Source organism: Carassius carassius, chromosome 17 (genome assembly GCF_963082965.1).
Source record: "Carassius carassius chromosome 17, fCarCar2.1, whole genome shotgun sequence".
Classification (NCBI taxonomy): domain Eukaryota; kingdom Metazoa; phylum Chordata; class Actinopteri; order Cypriniformes; family Cyprinidae; genus Carassius; species Carassius carassius.
In genome coordinates, this window is record NC_081771.1 from 2292291 (window position 1) to 2319319 (window position 27029).

The following is a 27029-nucleotide window of genomic DNA, read 5'->3' on the forward strand; positions in this document are numbered from 1 at the left end:
CTGACCTGTCACAGCTATAACTGTTCACATCCCAAACGCATGACTATTGGGAAAAAGAGAGCATCTGTGAACTTGACGTTGACATGAAAGGTGTTTGCAACCCATTTTACTTCTATATAATTTGATGTATTTCTAATGTTCAGTGAGAATAAATGGAGGGTGTGATTTGATTTGAATTGAAAAGTGCACACTAGATGCCTGAATAAAAACTAAGAGGAATTCTTGAAGACGTTTTGGAAATGGAGGAGGTTATTACATTTGAATGAACGATAATAAAGACAAAAATTATCTTATTTGGAATAACATGAACAAAAATTGATAACAATAAAGGCCTGTTCCCAGCAAAAATGAAAACTATAATGATAACGATACCTTTACCAGCATCTACACTGATGCACAATAACATTTTATTTATTATTTATTACGTTTTATCAAATGTTGGTTTTATATTGAATATAAAATCATATATATGGCTTTTAAGATCTTTTTGCACTCCATTTTACTTGTAGTGTATAATGTGACATTTCTGGGTGAAACAGGAGTGTAAGTAGAGGATTTTATTTTTAAGAAACGGAAAATAAATGTGATTCTTGACATTGGTTTGGTTTGGTTTGGTTTGGTTAATGTTATGTTATTACTTTTAGATGAATGATAAGGACAAAATAATGGAATAACATGCACAAAAAATTATAACAATAAGACCATAAGTGTTTATTACGAAAGTACATTTTGATTTCATATTCATATAGTCAGTTCTTATCTATGCATCTGTAAATATTTTGGCCAGAATAATTCAACATGAAAAGGTGTTTGCAATTCATTTTACTTGTACAATGTGAAACAGGATATTCAGTGAGAATAAACAGACAGACTTATTATTGAGAATATGAAAAGTACACACTTCATGCCAGAAAATGAAAATGAAAAGCGATTCCTGAAGTTGTTTTGGAGGTTATTAAAGTTACATGAAATATAATACAGACCAAAATGAACAAAGTCATAAATGTGTCTTAAGTGTCAATTTTTCGAAATTAAGATTTATACATAACACGAAACCTTAAAAAATAATCTTTCCATTGATGTATGGTTTATTAGAATCAGACTGGATTAGAATATTTGGCTGAGATAAAACTATTTGAAAATCTGGAATCTGAGGGTGCAAATAAAATCTAAATATTGAAGAAAATCGCTTTTGAATTTGTCGAGATAAATTCTTAGCAATGCATATTACTAATCAAAAAATAACTTTCGATATATTTATGGTAGGAAATTTAATAAATATCTTCATGGAACATGATCTTTACTTAATATCCTAATGATTTTTGGCATAAAAGGAAAATTGATAACTTTGACCCATACAATGTTTTTTTGGCTATTGCTAAAAATGTACCCCAGTGACTTAAGACTTAAGCTTTTGTGCTCCAGAGTCACATATTTGGTTTTAGAATCTTGTAGTTGTATATTTGTTGCTTCATTTTGTTTTTTTAATCTAATATATAATTTAGTTATCCATAATCACACTATATATACAATCAGGCCGCTGTATGTTGTTATGAACATTGAAAGATTATGAGATTGATTTATTCACAGTTACACAAGAGGCCATATCAAGTCCTTTGTGTGTTTTCTCTTTCATTTAACTCGCAGTGATACTTGGTGCAAACATTCTAGGCCAAATGTGGCAGGAGGAATATGGAAATGGAGTCTCAACTCTAATCTATACATCTGATAGTCTGTCCGCTGCAGAAAGTGCCTTGGTTCATGAAATATATAAAAGGGAAAACAACAGCATTTGAGAAGGAAAAGATCTAAAGCAGGGATGGATTTGAATTGATGAGGTCATGTGAAGTGTAGAGGGGTTGTTTTCGATTGCTCCTTTAAGTCCTTCAGCCGCCCAATAGACTTCATCTTACAGTATGTCCAATAAAATAACCTTTAAAAGTAGACTGATTTTTAAGAGGAAGTCAGAAACACATCTGTTGCTTCATGTATAGTTTATATTAATGTTTAAAATATTTTGTAATGCTTTTAAAGAAAGATTTTTGTGGTTAGCAAGGCGGCATTTATTTGGTCAATAATTCAGTAAAAATTAGTAATATTGTGAAATGCAATTTCAATTTAAAATAACTGTTTTCTATTTGAATATATAGTAAAATGCAATTTATTCCTGTGTCCAAAGATGTATTTTCAGCATCATTACTCCAGTCTTCTGTGTCACATGATCCTTCAGAAATCATTCTGATATGCTGATTTTCTGCTCAAGAAACATAACCTTTAAAAACAAGCTGGTTAAATGAGCAGATTTTTTGGAGTACATCAGGAATACATTTTTCTTAAAAAGCACACCAGTGAACGTGACATGAGGAAGCTTCATTGTTTGAGACCTCACTCCACTGGCACTTAAAAACACGCAGCGCCCAATAAAAGACTAATTAAACAGAGCAAATTGAATTAAGAATGTCAATAAATGAAGACTTTGTCTGTGCCATGCTGAACGGCTTTAGAAAATCTGAGCTGCTTGATCCTGGAGTAGAAGCGGAGCATGGCGATGTGGAGACATCTTATGCAACGTCTGGGTGGAAGTGTTGAATTCTGCCCCAGATGCGCCATTATGCAACGCTCTGATGTTGAATTCCATCACAACGCCTTCGCAACACAGTTCTGTGGCGGTACAGTGATGCCAATGTTGTTGTACTTTACCAAAGTTAGAATTATTAGCGTGTTTATTGAGGCGTACTGTAATGATATAGCATTCTTTTAAGGCAGTGGCTATTTGCACTAAGTGTAAAATGGAATAGATTCTATTTATGCTATTTTAAAATTTTACTACTTATTTCAAATAGTGTCAATTATCTGCACCTCAGCATTGTAGTACATTGTAAAACAGTATATTGTATAGAGTATACTGTAAATTGTCATTTGAATTCAAATTATTAAATGAATGCCACCTTATTGGGACAATAAAGCCCTCTCTCTACACCTATCCTAACCCTACCAGATACGTTATTTTCAAATATTTTATTATATTATTAATTTTCATTGGAAATAAATGCTTTTCTGATGTGATGTGAAAAAGGTTGTCAAAAGGCGGATTCGAACCCAGGTCGATTGCATTAAAAGGAATACATCACACGTTTTACCATCTACACAACTGGAGCTGATGCTTGTTTGTTATCTTTTGCATTGCTGACTAGCCGAATCACACGTTTGTGGGCGGAGTTAATGTAAATTTGCTGTAAAACTTTCTTTTAAAGACTTTGTTGTGCCATGTACATTTTAATATTATAATCATTTAGTACCATGGTTTACCCAGTAGCATTCAACATTTGAGGTTGGTAAGATTTCTTATGTTTTTGAAAGTCTTTTCTGCACGCCAAGCAAAAATAAATTAAAAACAGTAAAAATGTGAAATATTGCAATTTAAAATCGAATTTATTCCTGTGATGCGCAGCTGTATTTGTGCTGCTTCGTGTTTTGTGGAAACCGTGATACATTTTATTTTTCAGGATTATTTGATGAATAGAAAGTTCAAAAGAACAGAATTTATTTAAAATAGAAACCTTTTACAACATTTTGAATATATTTACTGTCACTTTTGATCAATTTAATGCCTCCTTGCTGAATAAAAGTATTAATTTCTTTAAATAAAAATCTTACTGACCCCAACTTTTTAATGGTAGTATAATCCTAAAAACATGGTAATACCATGGTATTACTGTGATATTATATGTTTTGGTGTAGTGACTCATGGATTTCTTTACCGATCTTCTTGCTGCATTTCTGGACCTTGATTGAGTAAAGATCCTTGAATAAATAATCTTTCCATTGATGTATGGTTTGTTTGGATCAAACAATATTTGGCCGAGATAAAACTATTTTAAAATCTGGAATCTGAGGGTGCAAAAACAAATCTAAATACTGAGAAAATCGCTTGATATATTTATGGTAGGAAATGTACAAAATATTTTCATGGAACATGATATTTACTTAATATACTATTGATTTTTAATTTTGACCCATACAATTTATTTTTGGCTATTGCTACAAATATACTTGTGCTACTTATGACTGCTTTAGTGGTCCAGGGTCACATATTCACTCGGGACGAGGACGAGAAGTGAAAAGGCCCCTCAGGACATCACGTGTGTGCACCTGTGTGATTGTGATGCAGCGCTGCATGTCTTTCGGAGGTAAACACGCAATGCTCTCTGTTGCTTTCAGCTCTGAGGAAGATTTATGAAATCCACCGTTGCTCTGAGTGTTTGCATTGCTGGACTGTTCTGATGGATCACGCCGGCTTTCTGGCCTCAACAACTTAATGCCCTTTCCATTTGTCACTAGATGTGATGCAAATAAAATGCATGGTGGGGCGAGGAAGTTTGTGTGTGTGTGTGTGTGTGTGTGTGTGTGTGTGTGTGTGTGTGTGTGTGTGTGTGTGCGCGCGCTCGCGCGCGCGTGCGTGCACTGTATGTGTCCTAGCAGGTAGCACTATATGCAAAAGTATTTCTGTTAGAAATTTCACTTTTAATGTGTTACTTGTTGTTTCTTTGTATATATATAATTTTTTTTTTTTAGTAGTGTTGTTGCTTAGAGGAATGACAGCTTGGTGTCCAGTATCCCATGAGGGTCTCCGTTCGTGATGACTGGAGTGAGCTTGATGAAGAGTGTTTTGGATCATGTTAGAAGCTGGTTTAAGTGTCCAATCAGATGGATTAAAGCCATTTAATTGTGTTCTGAACTGCAGCTTTAGAACAACTCATTCCCACAGTCCTGTAACCTTCTGAGACTGTGTGTGTGTGTGTGTGTGTGTGTGTGTGTGTGTGTGTGTGTGTGTGTGTGTGTGTGTGTGTGTGTGTGTGTGTGTGTGTGTGTGTGCGTGTGTGCGTGTGTGTGTGTTCACAACACATGTCTCACATCAGCCTCTCTTGATTGGCTATGTGTCAAGTTTCATGTTTTATTCAGCATGAGTGTCTATTCTGCCTTACGCGCACACACAAACACACACTGCCTGCAGAAATAATCGATTTTAGGCACTAGTCTGTCCTCTGTTGACCAATCATATGTGTCACATGACTGACCAGTGGAATATTGAGCTGTCAGTCTGATCGCTTCACTCTCCTCAAATCCATAAACCTTTGACATTTAAACAGAACCTCTAATATCAAGTGCCTTCAAACATTTGGCATAGCAATATCTATCTATCTATCTATCTATCTATCTATCTATCTATCTATCTATCTATCTATCTATCTATCATTGTATAGTTTTATATATCTCTGTCTGTAATGCCTTATATTGTAAAGCTTTCAAAAACTAATTTTGGAAACATTCAAACAAGTTATTGTCAAACCATATTTAAAAACTGACAACTGTTTTTTGAATTTGAATTCTTGTTCCTTACATTAAAATACAAGCAATTCTTCATCCAGTTTGCCTTAATTAACTTACCAGAATGAATTCAGAATGATGTACAGTCCTCATTCGCTGCAGCAGCTGGGTGCCGGGTGTTCTGGGTAGTTAGTAAAGGGCTGATTACTATACATCAGAAGAGTGTGGTCTTCTACTAGTTTTTCACGTGTTTTATCATTCACCAGGTGAAAGTCGGAAGCCCCATCACCTGGAACTATAATAACACACCTCTCCATAACTGACATGTTATTTTCTGGCTCAGCCGCAGCATGAGTTTGTGCTGGGACTAGCAGAGCAGAAATCACACACTTCACCTGGAGGTCACACACGCCGTCTCTGAAAATGACAGCAGGATTATAGTGTGTTTCCCATGCGCTGGCAGTCTTTTAGGCAAAAACAGCACTTCATTGTGTGACGGCACAAAGAAAAAGCTGCGTCGCCGTCAGTGACTCTGAGGCGAAACAATAGGGCTGCTTTAAAAGAGGCTTGAGGTATTGGCAGGAGGAAGCGGCTCGGTTTGATGTGAGCGCTTCGCTTCATTCACATGTGCAGCAGAGACAGTTCTTTTGTCATTACCTGCTGCTGTCGGAGCGAACGAGAGAATAAGAACAGAGACCAGGACTGTGGAGATAAGCTGAGCTTCTTAGAACCCCTTGATTACCACAAAGACCCTAGTGAATATTGAGAAGGGTCAGGCCGTGCTGCGGGAGGGACGGAGGATCTGAAGTGCCTCGCTGACAGGAGCTGAGTGCTGTTCTCTGAGGATCTCTGAGCTGAAGCACTTCTCAATCACTGCTGCAGAGCATCATGGGAAGCTTCAGCTCACTGCATGAGGGGGTTTGAACGTGTGTATGTGTGTGGGACTGGGTGATATATTGACTATTTAAAATATTACTGGTGATTTTGGTGAAACTGTATTTGTCACAATTAATTTTGTAAATAAAAAAGGTAATTACATTTTTTTTGACTGATTAATTTTGTAAATACTAAGCATGCTAGTTTTGTGCTTACTAATTAATTTAATTTTTTTAGTTTATATTAATATTTTAAAATAGCTTTTTAGTTTTTATTTTAAGTTTTAATAAATGTGTGTATCTGTCATGTTTATTTATTTTGTATTCAAGCTATTTAAACTTTTAGTATAAGTAATTTTGTATATTTAAGGGTATATTTGTATATTTAATATTTTAGTAATTTTGTTATGTGCTTATCATTAATTTTTTTTTACAAATTATTATTATTGTTATAGTTTCAGTAATTTTAGTACTTAAATTTTAATTTATTTCAGGTAGTTGCCAAATAAACATTTCTAATTTTAGTTAAGTTTAGTTCTAAGTCTAAATGTAAGTTTTAAATCTAATATTTGTTTTTTTATTTAAAATGAATTTTAATTGTTAATAACAATATTTAATCGTTTTTTATTTTTCTTTGTTTAACAACACTGTTTTAAGGACTAATTATTCATTATTCATTATCTAGTCAAAAAGTCTCCATTTAGCATTTTATTGCAAAATGTTTTATTGAACAGCATACTGTACATTTATTTTCAATCTGTTTTACATCTTGCAATTAAAACAGTTGGATGATTTTCATTGTGCACATACAAACACTGATATTTTTGTTATTGAACATTATATTGCAAAAACACCTAACTGCAGCAATTATTGTTGGCGTTTGTAATTTCGGTAAACTTCTGGGTAATAATTTACTCACTCTCAGGCCATCCCAGATGTAGATGAACTGAACTGGATGATGACATCATTGAATCATAATCTGACTTTATCTGGAAAAATGACTCTTTGTTATTGTCCTCTTCCATTATAGACAAACTATTTTCCTGTTCAACACTGTAAAGCTGCTTTGACACAATCATTACTGTAAAAAGCTCTATATAAATAAAGGTGACCTGACTTGACGTTGCATCACCAATGGATGCACTGCAGTGAATGGGTGCCGTCAGAATGAGAGTCCAAACAGCTGATAAATACATCACCATAATCTACAATTAATCCACACCGCTCCAGTCCATCATTTAACATCTTGAGAAGCCAAAAGCTAGAGATTGTAAGAAACAAATCAAAATAAGTTTTTAACTTTGAACTTTGAAACTGTCGCTTTCAACTAAAATAAAATCCTCTATTCATAATATTGCTAATTGATGGATTGGGGTCTTCAGATCTGTTCTGATGAAGAAACAAACTACATCTTGGATGGCTTGAGGGTGAGCCCATTTTCAGCAAAATTGTATTTTGGGGTGATCTATTCCTTCAACATGTTTACTAACCTCTATTATGGTTTTACATTATGTGTAAAATTCATTATTTTATAATCAATTTAATTTTGATAATACTTGTTTTGTCTTTGATGGATGTAGATGAATGCTGCGTGATGATGTTCTAAAGTTGTGTGTGTTGTGTGCGTTTTTCTCCAGTGGTCAACACCACCTGCCCACCCAAGAAAGGTGAGAGATGGGCAGACTCCTGCTGTTGTGTGTGCGACACGTGTGTGTTCACGCAAAACACTGTGACGTGTGGCTGTATGTAGTCGTGTGTCCTCAGTGTCTTGGACTTTTCTTGAAAGAAAAGTTCCATTTAGTTCACATATTGTCTGTTTGTGTTGTATTTCCAGTTATGGGTCAATGACAAATATGATGTCCACAAATAGCTCAATAGTAGCTTAGTGTAGTAGTTCAGAAATAGCTTTGAATAGTTTAGAATTTGCATTGATACGCTGCATTTGCATCAGACAGCTAATCTGTAGCTTGCCAACTTTTTTGCTAATATTTTAATTAATTTTTATGAATGAATCTTATGAAAAGTATATCTGACTCTTTCTCTCTCTCTATCATTATTTTTCATAATTTTAAGATGTGGCAAATATTATGTCCGAGATTATGAAAAATGGAAAAATAGTTTGTGCAAGGTTTTTGTGTCACCTAAAAACAAAATAACTTAAATGCTGACTCATCATGTATCATGTAGCTAATTTAAAATAAAAGTTACTTCGTTATTTTATTTTTAAGATTTTTGTTTTCTGCATGTTTTTTTATGATTTTTTAACAAATAATATAAACAATTTTATTAATCATAGAAAAGTTGTATTGAATTCTGTTTTATTTTCAGCATTTTAAATTATTTATTAGATTCTGGACACAAAACACAGTAAATTAGTGTCATGTCATTGATCCTTATTTGTTTCGTTTTTCCTTTTTATCTTTCATTGTGTGTCCTCTGTAAGCAGCATGTCGTGTCTGTGATGTCTCCCTTTTGATTCTCAATGTGTGTGTATGTTCATGTTCTGGAGTGCCTGTTTGATCGCCTGTGAAATAAGTAGGAAACCAGTGACGGCATGCATAATAATTAATCAGATGAAAGATTGACGAATACAGCTTGACGGCATGTCACATGAGTCTAAACACCACTTTATTAGAAATGATGTGGGAATCCCGTGGAATAAGAATTCTACGTGGAATTAGAATTCTCATAACATTCCATAAAAAAAAGCAAAACAGGATTATCAATGGAAAAAAAGGTAGGACAGGATTCAAGTACTAACCAAGCCTAGCCCTGTTTAGCTTCCAAGATCAGATGAGAGCGGTTGTTTATTAAAGGAATAGTTCACCAAAAAAAGAACATTTGTTGAAATAAATGTACACACCCACAATCCATCAAAATGGTAGAAGAGTTTGTTTCTTCATCAGATTTGGAGAAATGTAGCATTGTATGCAAGTTGCTCACCAATGGATGCTCTGCAGTGAATGGGTGCCGTCAGAATGAGAGTCTAAACAGCTGATAAAAACATTACAATAATCCAAAGCACTCCAGTCCATCAGTTAACATCTTGTGATATGAAAAATTGTGTTTGTGAGAAAAAAAATTCATAATTAAGATGCTTTTAACTTCAAACCATTGGTTTTCCCTAAAAATATGAGTCCATAATCAATAATTATGCTTCCTTTAGTGAAAAAGTACATCTCCTGTTGTCTCTTACATTAAAATCCACCTGTATATTTCTTTAGATCTGATTTGGACTGTTTTGGCTTCTAAACAGTGTTTGAACTGTGCAGATTTCTCTCCTGATTCAGACTAGATTACTTTTTCACAGGAGAATGCAATATGGATATTAGCCAGAAGCAACAGTTCAAAGTTAGGAACGTTTTAATGAATAATTTGTCTCTTACAAACACACAGCTTTTGTTTTCTCAAGACATTAACTGATGGACTGGAGTGGTGTGGATTACTTGTGGATTATTGTGATGTTTTTATCAGCTGTTTGGACTCTCATTCTGACGGCACCCATTCACTGCAGAGGATCCATTGCTGAGCAAGTGATGCAATGCTACATTTCTCCAAATCTGATGAAGAAATAAACTCATCTACCTCCTGGATGGCCTGAGGGTGAGTACAATCAGTGTTTCAATACAGCTGAAAACTTTGAAAAATCTACATCAGTGGGTGTCTGTGTAAAATCTAAGTCCACAAAATATAAAACAAAATGTTGCTCAGTGCACATTTATGCTTGCCTTCAGCTAAAAGACTCTTCCATTTTTGGTGATTTCAGCAATCGGAAGCTATGAGAAAATATCTAACTGGTGCTTCAGAGCTAATTGGCCAAACCTCAAACAGAAGCAAACGATCTGAGCCGCTGACACTGGTGTAAAGTTATCTCCTGTTATCTCTTCAGCCAGAGTTCTTCATATCTAGGTTACACACAGCAGTTTTACCTTCTCTATATTATCTTGATTGTTAGATGTTATCTTGAACAAATCCTATTAGCAGTTAATCCTGATTAATTAGTCAGGAAATCTCCAGTAATTGTGTCATGGTTTGGATTGGAGAGGTTCGATACCACCGCTTCCCTTTTGAAGTCTGAGCACATTAAACCCGAATGATGCATGAGGTGCATGACATGAAGCTGCATTTATCTGCATTGTGCTTGTGCATTACAACTCATACAGTCAGTGATAACAGTGTCAGAGTGAATATAAACAGAATATCTACCTCACCATCTGTCTCTTGTACATAGTAACTAAATACTAACCCTAGACATCTGTGCATTTCTGCTCTATTTGCTTGTAGTCTCATGAAAAACATGTGCAACTCAAAATCTAAAAGAAAAAGAAAAATGGAATGAATGAGTAATATAATGTTTGCATAGGTTTACAATTTTTTTTACATTTATTTAGTTAGTTCACTTATAAAATACGTAAATTATTTATTTATTTACTTGCTATCGTTTTTATTTTCTTTAAAAAATTTAATTGGGCATGTTTTTCTTGAGATTTATTGGAATACTAAATATATTTTATTTATGTAGAACCATTAATTTTACACTAGCTGTGACATTTTGGGGAATAAAATTTAACCAATACACATTTTCACCGTTTCAATGAAACTTACCCTTGAAGGACATGAAATTAAACCATGGTATTCTTTGAAGCACATTGGAGGGGCATGTAAATACCATGGTAATTAAATATGATAATTAATCACAAACATGGCATATATCAAAGTACTATGGTATGCCATCAATTGACCATAATACCACCAGAAATAAATAAAATAAAATAACATTTATAAAAGTGCATGTACAATTATCTAAAATCCAACATTTACCTGTTCAATCTGTTCTAGTCAGCTTTTAAAAATGAAATATTCTTGAGTTTAAGTACATTCAGTGCAGCTTTTTTGGCTTGGAAAAAGCCAAAAATATAAATTTCCCACTACAAGTTCCCAATACATTTAGCACATTTTGCTGTTTTGCCGGTTTGTTTTTCAGCTGGAACTGTTGAAATGCTTCAGTGGCTAAATGTTTTCAGTATATTTCAATCTGCTACTTTATTCCTCATTGGCTTAATTTTCCAGCCGTTTGATCCTAAATCTCTGTGGCCATGTGTTCTCGGCTGGGCTGTCAGGCTCCGTCCTCGTCTCTGCACAAAAAGGTGATATTGTTAGACTACAAATGGAAGCGAGGCCATTCCACAGGGTTCAAAGTCCTTTTGAAGTGCCAGACTTATTACAAAATTTGGCATACACACACACACACACATAAACACACTGAAAATTGGTGCTTTTAAAAGCTTAATAGAGCCGCCGCTCACTGAGACTTAACCTGCAGACATCTGCCGGAGAGGAAGCCAACATCAGCACTGCTGTAAAATATACACATGCACCTATTAAGACAAAAATGACTGTATATGAAATATGCAAAACAAATCAGAATGGTTGGATTTGTTGAATATGTGCAAAATTAGTTTTTAATTTTTTTACTAGTTTCCCACTAAAAATAACCTTATTAAAAAATAAAAATGTCCTAAATATGACTTACTTACTTGAGAAGCAAAACTTTAACTATAAGATATAATGATTTTTTTTTTTTTTTTTAGGGATTGCATCTTGAATTTAAGAGAATTTTGTCTAAATGCACTTAATGCAATATTGCTTCTCAAGTAAATTTATCTTGTTTCAGGAGTTTTTAGATTTTTATTGGAAAATAAAACATGATTATGTACAGGTTTTTTTCTTCTGTGTAATATACATTTAAATAGAATTTAAAATATAATTTTAAGTTTAATGTTTAGGTAACATTTTATAATAGGGAACACTTAATCACTATTAACTACGACTTTTCCCTATATAAATTCCTAGTGTGCTGCTTATTAATAGTTCATATGGTAGTTGTTAAATTTAGGAATTGGGATTAATTAGTACTAATAAATGGCTATAATTTCCCCTTGCAGTTTCATCAAGTACCTCTAGGGTTTTGCCTGGGAAATTCTGACTACTTATAAATTCAGAAATTATTTTAAAAAAAAAAATTTAAATTAGGATTTAATTAGACATTTAATATTGATTTAAAAAAAGAGGAATAGATTAGATGCATTTAATCAATTTTATTTAATGAATATGTATTTTATTGTTGTGCTGCAGCAGTGAATGATGGGTAAAGTAGTTTTGTCACATAATCCATAATCATAAATCATCTAAATGAATTTTTTTTTTTTGCTTTTCTCTGTTGACAGCAAAGCGCAAAATGCATATAGAAACTATCAACAGTCTCAATTAAAACTTGATAAGAAGTGAGTAGCTTTTCCTGAATAGGCCTCAAAAAAAATTCCAGAGGTAATTATTGCTTTTGGTGCTGTTCATGCATGCACATCTCATAAATATAATATATCCTAATATAAAACATTAGTTGAAAGCAACATAAAACCCTGGTTATAAACACTGGAAAATGTTGTAACTTGATCATAATGCATGCATGATCTGTTTGGAAGATGAACCTTTGCAAAGGTTTCGTCAGTAAACCACTATAGTTACTCTGCTTTTCACGTCCTGTTCCCCAGAGCGGATCTCACACGTCTTCTCGTTTGTCTTTTTCACACTTTTCTCAAGTCTTTTTCCATTTCTCTTTGAGGTGTATTTCTGCCTTCTCTTTTTTCTCCCAGTATATTTTTCTCTTTTTTACTCTGTGAGTGCGTCAGAGCTGTCAGCAATTACCAGCAGAGACGGTGTTGATGTTTGTCGATGGAAAAGTGAAGAGAGTCAGAGATAGACTTGTGTAATCGGCTCAGAAAAGCAATCGCTGTTACCCACGATGGGCTGAAGCAGAGGCTGGTCCTTGGGGTGTGTGTGTGTGTGTGTGTGTGTGTGTGTGTGTGTGTGTGTGTGTGTCTTTAATTAGTGGAGTTGAACACCTTCAGTTTTCCTCTCTTGCCCCGACCCGACAAGATGATTCAACAGCCCACTTCAATCAGACCTGATGAGCCAACAGCAAGCCCTTCGGAATCACTTCCTCTCTTCCAAAATCACACTTCCTGTCCCTTTTCCTCTCGTTTTGTCTCATTAGTGTTGTTTGCTCAGACAAGCGTCACTATTACTGTTGCTCATCATTAGAGTACTAACACTAACTCTAAGTAATAAACCTCAGTCCTGCAGCGTTTGTGGTAGAGCTGAGCGATATAACTAAAACAATTTAATATTTATTTAAGATTTTTGATTCTTTTAACAATATTCAAAAACATACTACTATTAATTGGGTTAATAAAATGATACTTAAATCATAAATTAATGTTTTTTTTTCAGCAAGAATGCATTGAGTTGATCAAAAATGATAGTAGACATTACACAACATCTTTTTATTTTGAGCAGCAAATCAGTATATTAGAATGATTTCTGAAGATCATGTGACACTGATGACTGGAGAAATGATGCTGGAAATTCAGCTTTGCATCACAGGAATAAATTACATTTTAACTTATATTCAAATAGAAAACAGTTATTTTAAATTGTAATAATATTTCACAATATTTCTGTTTTTACTGTATTTTTTGATCAAATAAATGCATCTTTGGTGAGCAAAGGATACCTCAAACTTTAGGAGGATAGTGAATATCTTGATATGTATTTGAACTGACTAAAAATGATATTTTTTTTATTAGAGGAACATTGATTTCATAAGTAATAAAAAGTATGAGTCAGTTTTGAATCAGTTTATTTAAAATGATTCAATTGAAATCAATTGAACTGATGCACAGCACTGATGTATTTGTTACTGAAGTTAAAAAGACTTGTTAAATTTTAACTTAAATAATTAATTACAAATATATTATGCATTTTCGATACATCATTTAACCAGAATATCCTAGCTGTTTGTCTTAGACCAGCTAGTAACCGCTCTAGCATCATGCCAGTGAGTTTTGCTCAGACATACAGTAAACCACTCACATTTTCTCCAGAAACTGTAAAAGTGTAGTTTCTGACATCTTCCTCGAGCTCCCATTCTGATGTTTTGGTCCTGTGAGAGCTTCAGGCCACCTGAATCATTATCAGTAAGCTGAAGTGTGCAGCCACTTGTCACAAAACCTCTCTAAAACACTCCTCAGCAGTGATGAAACATCGATCTATCGGCGCAGGTCAGCGTCTGTTCAGATGCACGCGGCCGGTGACCGCAGCAGAGTGTCTTATTAACACTCACAGACGCTGCCACACACAAAACTCAGAGATGTTTGGACAGATTTGTGCATTAGTGCTCCTGCAGGATCAGAGCTTCTCTCTGGTGCTTCACCAAACATAATGAGAGGAAAGATCAAACTGGTCTGGGATCATCAGTCAAGGGCAACAGATGGTGGGTTTGTGTGCTGTGTTCAGATACCCTGCTAGCTGAAAAGAGTCTAGTCAGAGAACAGGAAGAACCTCATGATAGAGCCGCAAGACCCGATCCTGCTATGGCGAGATCATACCTGCTGCAAGATTTTGTTGGTATATATATACAAATAGATTTCAAAATGTTTTTTTCAAGAAAAATACATTTTTCTCAACATGCGTTTATTTTATGAATTTCTCCACATGCTTTTTGCACTATTTACTGTTATCAAGTAATTTACTGATTGAATATTAATTTGAATGCAATTTTTTTATTAAACATCTAATGCATATAGTCTTTATAATCTTATATAATCTGCATTTAAAGATGTAGTTCACACAAAAATTATTAATAATTTATTCACCCTCATGCCATACCAAACCTATATGAGTTTCTTCTGCAGTACACAAAAGAAGTGCTGCGTCCCAATATGCATACTATCCATCCTAAATAGTATTCGAAAATAGAATTAGTATGTCCCAAATCATAGTATGTTGAAAAGAGTGTGCCAAAGATTCCCGGATGATCTACTACTTAAGATTAAAATTCAAAATGCAAAACGATGCACACTCTAATGGCTAATATTGCCCACAACACATTGATAAATAGTCAGTGTCTAACCTGATTAAAAAATATTTATTTAATGTTATGCACGTTATATTTAATCTCTATCAACATTGTGAAGTTTTATAATGGTCATTCACTTTTAAATGCATCATCATGCAAAAAAATAATTTAATTAAAGTAAATGTGAATTTTTTTAACGGACAAGATTATTGACAGTGCAGTTTAAACAGTGACAGAATGCATGTTAACTAAGCAACTGTGACGAAGTAGTAAGGCTTGCCTACTATTCTGCTACATACTTAAGAGTATGTACTTGTTTTTTTCACAAAAAGAGTACATAATTTTAGGGCATAGCATAAGTAGGTGCGGACGCAGCAAAGGTATTCTGAAAAATGTATTGGAAAAGCATAATGTTTCGTTCTCTTTCTGAAGATGCTATCAACGCTAAAATACTCACCAGCTTGAATGCATCGTCTGCCAAATGCGTACATATTGTTTAGTGTCTCAGACCTGGAAATTGGCAACAAAAACAAAACTGTGCACTATGAAATTGCATGAAGTCAACCAATCAGAGTGAGGTTTTTGAGAAAGCTCTTGCTATTTTTGTGTGTGCGGTCTGTGCGACGTCTGAGACTCAGACTGCTTTGAGTTTTTGCCAGTCGTTGCTATTTATAGGCCCCTGTGAAACATTGTCCCGTGTAACCAACACTGATGAATCCCTGACAATGTGTCACAATGTTTGAGCCAATGAAAGAGCAGATTTGACTGTGTTCGACGGCTCCATCATTGCAGAGGGGCTTCATTCTGTCAGATAGGGCTGGGTGCTGAACTCTGATATTACTTTGCCACAGAAACACACTCCCATGTGTCAGTTCTTTTTTGAAAGAAAAAGCCAGGAAGCATGACCAAATGAAGCATTATTTTCTGGATTTAATCATCTGCTTCCAGACGGCCCAGCGGTGTCACTGAGCAGATTGTGTAAGAGAGAAATATTAAAGCTGACAGCGAGTCTCTTTCTGTTACACACAAGTTCATGTAACACACGTTAGGAAGCTCCCATTGATCACAGTCAGTCAAATGACGTTACCGCGCTACTTTGTGTTCGTGATTGGAACGAATGGATGCGTTAGTGGAGGATTCAGATCTCATCATATCTGTCTTGTCTGCTTGTGTATCTGTCTGTCTGCTTGTGTATCTGTCTGTCTGCTTGTGTGTGTGTGTGTGTGTGTGTGTGTGTGTGTGTGTGTGTGTGTGTGCGTGCATGCGTGCGTGCGTGCGTGTGTGTGTGTGTGTGTGCGTGTGTGTGTGTGTGTGTGTGTCTGCCTTTGTGTGTATCTGTCTGTCTGTCTGTCTATCTATCTATCTATATCTATCGATCTATCTATCTATCATTGTATAGTTTTATATACAGTATCTCTCTGTCTGTAATGCCTTATTTCATAAGGCTTTTTAAAAACAAATTGTTCTGCGCAGCTCTTTCTCATCATAAAATGCTAAACTGAAGCATCTGATTTTCCATTTAAACCTTTTATCTGACATTAAGTCGGCAGTGATATTTCACAAAGGCAGTTCCTCTAACCTCTACACTCCTACACAGAAAAACCAAAGTCCTGATTACAGGTTAGTCCTTCAGTCCCAGTCTGATTTCTACAGCGGTCATTCCCAGTGTGCGAGCTGATAGCTGATCTCCTCGCTCTGACTGCGATGTAGCGGCTGCCTGCTGTCATCGCTTGCTTGATGCTTCGGCCTCTGGAGCATTTCAGTATGGTTGTCAGCAGAGATGGGACCAAGAAACACATGTGCAAGTCTCAAATAAGTCTCAAGTCTTAACCTTCAAGTCTCAAGTAAGTCCCAAGTATTTTTTTCTTGGGCAAGTCAAGTCAAGTCAAGTCACAAGTTATGTCAAGTCAAGTCAAGTCCTGTAGTAAGTCAAGTCAAGTCAAGTCCAAGTCAAGTCACCTTATTATTGTAATTTTACCTGCAGAATCTGATCTTAATAAAGTTAAAAGACAAGATATAAGTAACTGTCAGTAAATTAAAATAATTTGGATTTGCATTGTAAATACTCATGTTCAGTAAACATGGAATCAAACAAAATTGTAACTTCATAAAATTATTTATTTTTCACTTCTGCCAACAGTGTTTGAAATGTTTTACATTTTCAACATTGAGTCCATAAAACAAATAACAGCTAAACATCCAACAGACTCCTCTCTGAACACCTCTCTCTCTTTCTCTCTCTCTCTGTAACACAACTGACATGACATTCAGCCAAGTATGGTGACCCATACTCAGAATTTGTGCTCTGCATTTAACCCATCCAAAGTGCACACACACAGAGCAGTGAACACACACACACACACACACACACACACTGTGAACACACACCCGGAAGCAGTAGCAGCCATTTATGCTGCGGCGCCCAGGGAGCAGTTGGGGGTTCGATGCCTTGCTCAAGGGCTCCTCAGTAGTGGTATTGAGGGAGAGAGCACTGTACATGCACTCCCCCCACCCACAATTCCTGCCGGCCCGAAACTCGAACTCACAACCCTTCGATTGCAAGTCTGACTCTCTAACCATTAGGCCACAACTTCCCCTCAAACACAGTTTACATACAACATTAAACTTTCTTACATTTCTCCTCTCTCTCTCTCTCTCTCTCTCTCTCTCTCTCTCAAGTTCAAGTTGCTTTATTGGCATGACATTTGAGTTACAGTATTGCCAAAGCATTTAGATACAGAATAAAATATAAAATATGATTACAATAAAATACAATACAATCAAAATAGCAGCAGCAGATAATATTTCTAATATTAATAATAGTAATTATATACAATTAAGAATATAAAATAAAACGGTTGAATACAATAAATTATCCCTTTCGTATGGTGTGTATGGTGTACAAATATTTAGCAGCTATTGTGACTGCCGTCTCATTCTCTCCAAGTATATAGAGTAGTTCCTCTGAGTCATTTAGAGACAAGAATGAACGATTCAAAGCTTCAAACTGTGGGAAGAATGTTTCTCTTGTAGTGCTGTATTTGGGAAGTGTTTCTCATCCTCTGTTTGATTCATCTCACAGTGTTTGCACAGTCTCGCTTCTCTCTAGATCTTTTATGTCTACCAATCTCTATTTCCAAATCGTGATCACTGAGTCGATATTTTGAAAGGATTTGTCTTTCTTTTAATGGCTTTAGTGATAAGTAATTTGCCAGTTTTGTGGTTCTGTTTAGGGCCGAATAACACTGGAGTTTGGTTTGGAGCTCAAATTCATTTTTTCATTTTTCATCTTAATTATACTTCAGATTTTTGTCAATTAGTTTCTGAATGTTGGGGTTGTGATTGGAGTCAGACTCAGTTTGGGTTTCCTTCATCAGGTAAAGCACGAGTGTGTTTCTCTCTCTCTTTCTCTCTCTCACACACACACACACACACACACACAATCTCTCTCTCAGAGTATATCCATAAGTCATTACCTCTATTACAAGGTATTGCACTTGCAAAATATAAGATTCGAGAGAGTCTTGTCTGCAAGCCGAGCACGATGTGGCCTATCCCACCATGTATGCGCCACCGGTATGCGCGCTCATAATGGAAGCAACGCGGTCGCGATGCACACGCAGCGCGACACGCTCGTTTTTTCCAATCGCGTCCGCATCGCATCGAGTTAAAAACATCTCAACTTTTCAGAGAGCCGCAAGGGCACCGCTGGTCATGTGACAAGAACCAATCAAGCAGCTTCATCCTTTCCCGTAACAACGTTGAAAGCTCAGCCAAGATGAAGGAACAGTTGATCATAGCTGTATATGGATTGCCATTTTTAAATAAATTTAGTAGCAGAGCTACTGCAAGCGTTTTTTAGTGCTGCAAATCCATTTATCCTTTGCTCGTCATGGAGAGAGCGCGTCATGGTTGCTTAGCAACGGCAGACGCCTCAGGGGCGCAACTGCCTGAGCGCTTTGGAAACAAGGAGAAAGCGGCGCGCCTAGCGATTTCCACGCGTTTTTAGGCGCGAATTATTGACGACAAAAGCGATGACCCTCTGTACCCCTCAAGCTGAGATGTTGATGTGATGTGATATCTGATCTAAGTGGGCGTGGTGTGCGTAAGGTAGAGAGGGCATGACTGATGATAGTGCCCTGATCCAGTCATGACAACGCGATTCTCAGCCTGCGCTCCAGCTGAGTTATCAAATTTATTTTTAAAAATAATTTATATATTTTATATTCAAACTGAAAACATGATGTGATTAACACTCAAGTCATTCAAGTCATCGTGTCTCAAGTCAAGTCAAGTCCGAGTCAAGTCTCAAGTATTTTATTTTTTGTCAAGTCAAGTCACAAGTCATAAAAATAGCGACTCGAGTCGACTCGAGTCCAAGTCACCAAGTCACAAGTCCCCATGTCTGGTTGTCAGTCTGTCACGCTGTACTGATCTAAATCCCACCGTACCGCAGACGTGTGCTTACATTACAATGACAATCTTTAAGGATGCGGGCCTGAGGGAATGTATATTTTTCCCCTACAATATGTACCTAGGAAATGACCATCATTACAACAACATGACACACAGATAGTAACAATAAATAAAAACACTTAAAACGCCATTGGTGTTGACGTGTCAACACAATTAGATGATTTATTATGTTCTTTGCACTATATGCTTTCATTGTAAAACTAAATCTGTTCCATATTATGGTTCGACCTGAATAGAGTTAAATTGACATACAAAAAGAACAAAAGCATTTTATTTACATTGGTTTTGCATTTAAAATCAATAACCATATTCAGACTTGTATACAGGGCATGAGGTAATTTCAAATTGTAAATGGAAATACTTGTGCTTTTAAACCTTTTTATATAACATTTTGTACTTCGATAAAAAAAAATATATTTAAACAGAGGGAGCAATATAACATAAATATAGAATGATAGACAGACAGATACACTGTAAGAAAAGATCTGTAGAAAAATGCATAAAATAATGTAAATTTGTTTCACTTAAAAATTTTAAAGGTTCTTCTGTAATTCTGTGGTGCTAAATATTACTAAAAATCTTTACATTGTATCAATATTTTGGTAAATATTTAGATCAGGCAAATTTGAGAACTTTTGTCATTAATTATGAAACACTGATTTAGAACAGATACGTTTTTTGTATGAATTATGCATGTTTATATATATATATATATATATAATTATTATTATTTATTTATTTATTTATTTATTTTGCTATTGCAAGTATGGGTAGTTTTAGATGACTAATTTTGGTAAATATTAACGTTAACCTGTTTTTGTTAGCATATACATTTTATGCATGAGTAAAAACATAAGCTTGTCAACATATTTTTTTATTTTGTTCGTTTTCATGAGGACTATAAATGATACAAAAAAAGAAATGTGATTTCCATATTCAGCATGTCAAACTTAATAAAAAATAAATAAATAAAAATTTAAATTAGTTTCACAGTATATTGTCTAGGCAGAAAATGACCAGTACCTTTTCCAAATTAAGTTCCATTAAACTCCCTTAAATCGACAATGCAAAGTGTAATTAAAAAACACATGGTCAGGTTACTTTTTATGTGAAGCATATGGGAATAATCAATACAGAAAATTTCTTCAAATGATCATTGGGCCGTAGAGGTTCAAGACTTCAGACTTTTCTTAGTGATCCCATTGAAACCAGCCTGTGTTCAGTGCACCTCTTTAAAATTCCTCTCCTGTGGTGTGAGGGAGTCCAGAGACCCAATCATCACTCGAACCCTGTCATCCAGGCACTAAAAATATCTGCCCTCTTGTCCAAGATCCCAGGTGAATGAACACACCGGCAGTTTTAAACCATCTCACCTGTACAGGTCATCACAATCACTCCACATGTGTGACCATATGCATCGCTGCCCACTTTAATAGTATCCTTACCAGTAATATTTACTATTTTAGTAGAAGAACCATGTAAAATAATTAGAGCACAGTGCTGGCAATATGGGTTTGATTCCAAAGGAATACATAATCTATAATGCAATGCAAGTAGCTTTGGATAAAAGCATCTGTCAAATGCATATATGTGAATTCAATTTCTGCAATATGCAGCGAGCACAGTGTGCATCTGTTTTTAGTATGCATGCATGACCTAAAATGTGAAGTGCTGGGATCATCACGGCAGATTTTTCCTCTTAAAGCCCCCTGGAGTTGTGTGGCGTCTGCTGTCATGCTGATGATTTATTTGTGTTTTTTGCTAACAGGAGATGGTAACCCCAAGGAGAGCAGTCCATTCATCAACAGCACCGACCCAGAGAAGAACCAGCAATATGACGGCAAGAACATGGCTCTGTTTGAGGTACACGCAAACACATGCACATTAAATGATAAACCTGCAACTGCGGCACATTTCAACTCTCATTAGAACTAGACAGTGAGGCACACACATGCAAACTTTAGTGATTAATGGAAAAAAAGAGTCTGACAGTAATTAATAAGGATAATTAGCATTTGAAGGGCAGGAAGTCCCCAGGACATTGTACTCTGCAGGTGGATGATAACAGCATGTAAGTCCAAAAGAAGTGTAAAACACATGCTGTACTGCATCTAAAAATATTTTAAACTGCCGTTTTTATGGCTTCGTGTTAATTCATATAATTAAGTCAGACATGCCCAAACTTTTTAATATAAAGGGCCAAAACTTTAATATGATTGAAGGCTGTGGGCTAACAGTAAACTTATTAAAGTGTTTTTTTTTTTCACAATTAAACAGAGATTTAATTTTTTTAATTAAAAAAAAACAAGCATTTTGATTTAAAAAATAAAAATAAACTAAACAAAGATATACATTCTAAATGAATGATTAGTTAAGATGGATTGGGGAAGAGGTTTGGCCATCATTGATTCAAGTCAACTGCCAAAAATGTATTGAAATGCTGATTAGTTAATAGGACCTAAATTATGCATTTATATGCATTTTAAACTAAAATTTTAATGTTAGGAGAAAATGTTAATGTTCATCTGTAGGTAGATGCACGACTGATATTTTGTTTTACATTTATGTCACTATTGTTTCTCTTAAAAAGCAATGACAGGGCTTTGGACAAATGAAGACTTTGGCTAATGACCTCAATAATCTGAGGGTCTCATCAGATATTAAAGAGCAAACTCTGAGCAAAAATTGTCCTCAGACAGCTCACTGGGTATATAATAGATTTTTGGAAATTTAACCTAGGATTATGAAATGAAAACTGCTCGCCTATTTTAAACTTTTTATCCTCACTTAGGTCCATCAGCATCCTTTGCAAAAAATCCAAGTCTATTAAATAACTCCCCACCATAAATCAAGTTTAAAAGCCTTAATTACACCACAATGGATGAAACTGCATGAAGAGAATAAATAAAAGCTCGAAAATTTACGGATTAAGTGAGGAATAATCTAATAATGAAATGTTTTAATGCACAAGGTATTTTGATTAGCTGTGCTGATAATATAAAATTTTATTCTATGAATGTCTTACCTTTTAAAAAAGTTTGTCACAGCGGTTTCATCTGCTCATCTCTGATAGTATTAGCACTAACTTCTGTGAACTATTGAGTGGCTCCACGATCCACCATTGCTGTAATATTCTGGTCCATTGGAGTGAACAGAGTTATCGGAACTCTCTCTTTCTACAGCTCTGGTCATTTTTAATCAGTACATGTAAATATGACATTTTAGATGTTCCTCACAAGCTACTTGAAATATCTATTGCTTACAATATTTGTTCTGTATGTGTGTGTGTTTACTCTTCAGGAGGAAATCGACACAATTCCCATGGTATCGTCTCTTCTCAGCAGTCTCGCCAACTACTCAAACCTGCCTCAGGGCAGCAAAGAACACGAGGAGGCGGAAAACAACGAAGGCTCGCGCAAGAAACCTGTCCAGGTAGACACACATGCTTACGACACACTCTCAAAGCAGCACGTTTTCATCTAGCTCTCAATTGCTACAGGTGTTTATTAATTGGCTGCTGCAAGACAGAGCATATAAACATAGCAAGATATCAGATGTGACTCAAACCTGTGTGTAAATGACAGCTCTCAGCACTTTTGAACTGTGACCTGATCTCCCTTGGTCCCTCGCCATCCCAGAGATAGTGTGCTCATTAGAGAATGGCCTCGATCAGCCTCATAACCTCCCTCATGGCGCTGGCCTTTCCCGGTCTGTTTCTCAGTCTGTCGTGTGCAAATTTGCTTCCAACTCTGTGTTTTATATTACAGTTTTTTAGTTGCTAAACGACAGTGAGCACAACTGGAGTCACATGTGCAAAACTCTAACTACAGTCTGCAGAGCAGCAGTTCATGTGGACCAAACTCTAGTTCGTTTTTCATTGCTTGAACACAGTTTTCAAAACTCTACACACTTATCCCATGACTTTAACCACAACCTGCACAACACTGTGGATTTACAGCACTTTGTTCAAATGCTAACACACTGCTGTCAAAACTGTGAAGCACACATTCAAAACAGAAGAGATTTCAAACACTGCTGACTGCAATTTCAGGATTAGCCCTGAAATTAATTTGTTCCAATTACAGTATGTACTTTTAGTTACTACCTTTTTTTCTCATTACTGTAAATCCGTAAATTACTACAGACTATTGAAGCAAACTGCTCACTTTGTATGAAGTCATTGAAATTGCTCAAACTGTAAAGATGAAAAGTTAGTATTTTCTGAATTGGTGTTTGATGCTAGTGTTTTTCCTCTCAGTGTGTTCTGGGTGACAGTGTGTGTTATCTCAGTGAGGATTGTGTGTAGTGTTTGGCTGCTCTGAGTCTGTTTTGACCCTTGTGTTAAGAGTTGTGTTGCTTGGAATGAGTTTTGCAGGTGATGTGAACTGTTTCGCTCAGATGACTGTTGGTAGTGCAGACTGTAGTTAGAGTTTTGCACATGTAGCTCCAGTTGTGCCCACTGTCGTTTAGCAATCGAAAAAAACTGTAAAATACTATTTTAAAAATATGCAAAAAAACCTTTTCTACAGTGGAAATACATGGAATGGTCCGAGAACGGACACAAACCGGGAACCCGCAGCGGGACGCCGACCACTGCTCTCTGTGCACGCTCCTGCGCTTCATGCGCGCTGCACACAAACAGGGCGCAAATTCTTCCCATTCCTACATTTTTATTCAAATTGAAATGCGAACACAAGAATCGTTAAGCAGAATCGAAATTCACGCGTCTTATCGAATACCCGGTTCTTGGAAAATTGGAACGGGTTCCAAAATGGAACTGGTTTTCGATACCCATCCCTACATACAGTATATATGCACAGTATACATTGTACGTTTTTTCATCTTATATTTTGTATTATTTCAGTTTTATTTCAATAACCAAAAAATATTTTTAATAGTTTTAGTTTACAACTCTGATTCAGTTAGTCTTTTTCAAGGAGAGTCTCTATTGAGCATGTGCATGACATCTAGCGTGTGTTTAACTAGCTCCTATTATAATTCCCCTCTGGTCTTCCCTACTCAAGCAGCCTAAATTACCAAAACCCTAGTGAAGATGAAACCCTGTCATATAGTACATCAGCCCTCAGCTGTACAGGGAGAGCAAGTGAGAGAAAAACAGGAGTAAAATAGAGAACCGAGATGGAATTGGATTCGTGCTCTCAACACGATCGAGGAGAGCGATAATCTTCCTCTTGTTTCACACTGCGACTTCAACTTAATTAACTCGTCTTGCAAAGCATCTGCTCTCCAATCAGACTCCATTTTGAGAGAGTCAATCCGTTCATCTCCAACAGCAAATGTACTCACGTAACCACATGCATGCTCTATGCCAGGGGTCCGTTCATTAGCAATCACACCGCCAGGATTCAGCCGAGCTCAACAGATGACTAGAACTCTGACTCTCATTCTAAAGACATCTTTAGATTGCAAAAAAATGGCACAGAAGTCATATCAAAACTATTCAAATGTTTGGGGTCAGATTTTTATTCTATTGTGCAAAGATGCATTAAATTGTTCAAAAGTTACCATAAAGACTTCTATAATGTTACAAAAGATGTATTTCAAATAAATTGTTCTTTTGAACTTTCTAGTCATCAAAGAATCATGAAAAAATAAAACGTATCATGGTTTCCACAAAAATATTTAGCAGTTCAACTAACATTGAAAATAATCAGAAATGTTTGTTGAGCAGCAAATCATTTCTTTGATTATAGAAATAAATGACATTTTACAATATATTCAAATTGAAGACAGTTTTTTAAATTGTGACATTATATCACAATATTACTGATTGTATTATATTTTTCATTAAATTAAAACAGCCTTGGTGAACATAAGAGACTTTTCTTCCAAAAACATTAAATACATCTTACAGACCCCAAACTTTTGAAAAGTAGTTTATACTAGATGTGTACTTTGCTAATTTTTACTGTTTACTATTTACTGTTCAAGTACTAAACATGCAAAATGATTAACTTTGGGCATTGGTACAATTTTCAAATTGCTGATCTATGCTGAAATGCATCAGATGAGTGTCTTTGGCATCACTTGTTTTTTTTGTTGGTTTTTTTTCAGCTTTAGCATGTAACACTGTTTTTAGGCAAAATATCAAGTTAAAAATCACTATTACTAGTGCACATACTTGCACTACAGATCTGAACAAATTCATAACATTGTATATTTACACCTTTTGTGCAACCGCTGTTTGTGGTACAGACATGATTTGATCAAATAATGCTGAAGAGAGGTTTGTTCTTACTTTTCCAGGCAAAAAAAATAACAAATAAAAATGTTTTACATTTGCATTTTTCAAAGTTGTAAATAAAGATTATTGGAGTGCATTTTATATGAAAACACTATTTCAGTTTTTCAACTTTAAAAATTCATGTTTAAGCCTTTTTTTGTGAAATTTACTAATGATTTCTAAGTGAAATCCTGCACCATTTCTTTCAGTCGGTGTAAAAATCTAGTAATGTTTGCAGTTCAGCTGTGGTGTAAAAATGGCACAATTGACTAATAATGTTGTGTTGTTGCAACTGCTTGAGTTGATAATTGGTTAGAAGCTAATATTTCTTTGTCTTTCTATGTCTTTCTGCTTTGATGTACGCTGGTTGCATGCATAAAAATGTAATTTTTCTCCTGAAGGATGATGTAAGATGAGCTATGAAGTAGTTTTTGCCTCATAATGAGAGGTTATCAGATGTTCCAGGCGGTGACATGTGGTCGCTAGAGTTGCCATATGCTCTCTGTGGACCAAAAGCCAACACTCGCTACATGAACACACACACAGAGTCTGAGGAAAAATGCTAATTCATGTCAAGCTCTTAGAGACGGGGGCACAGAGCAGTTATTTGTGCAATTTCTGAACATGCTGGCGTACACACAGTAATCCGTGTTGAGCTGACAGTGATATCCGCTGCCCTTTTCCTTCCCCTGCCATTGCTGTGGTTTTTAATAATTCACCCCGTCTGAAATAAGTCACATTAGCACTGTCAGCTCCTGTTTGGGCAGCCAAGCAAGAGAAGACTATTACAAGCTGCTTGCTTTTCTCCTCTGCTCTTCTGCCTCTCTGGTGTTGATTAATAGTTTGTTTGTCAATCCCGATGGCATGCAAAGTATACAGCATGAAAATATTCATGTCAGAATCATGTTTTGAGGCAATAATATTTTATCCATTATGTGTTTTTGAATTGAAACATTATTTTCATGACAATTAAACACATTTCCCCAATTGCAAAAGAATCTCATTACTGTAGAGAGAAAGTGTCAGCATGTTCATAGCAGCTCTCTGAATAATAACATCTGCTTTAATGACATAGACATTTTAGGGAAACTCTATCACGCCCTTGAGCACTGATGTTTGTTTCCTCCAGAGGAAAGCAAGAACACAGTAAGGAAGAAATGCATTCTTTTATTCAGCAAGGATGCATTAA

General features: G+C 35.6%; 1 protein-coding gene across 2 annotated transcripts in view; it reads left to right on the top strand.

The window, feature by feature from the left end:
* The window catches only part of slc12a5a (solute carrier family 12 member 5a), a 135433-nt gene that overhangs the window by 62035 nt on the left and 46369 nt on the right, over nt 1-27029 (top strand). For both annotated transcript variants that reach the window (XM_059570385.1, XM_059570384.1), the window contains exons 2-3: nt 21365-21459; nt 22897-23028. In XM_059570385.1, coding sequence (XP_059426368.1) covers nt 21365-21459; nt 22897-23028 — 227 coding nt within the window. The remainder of the gene's footprint in view (nt 1-21364; nt 21460-22896; nt 23029-27029) is intronic.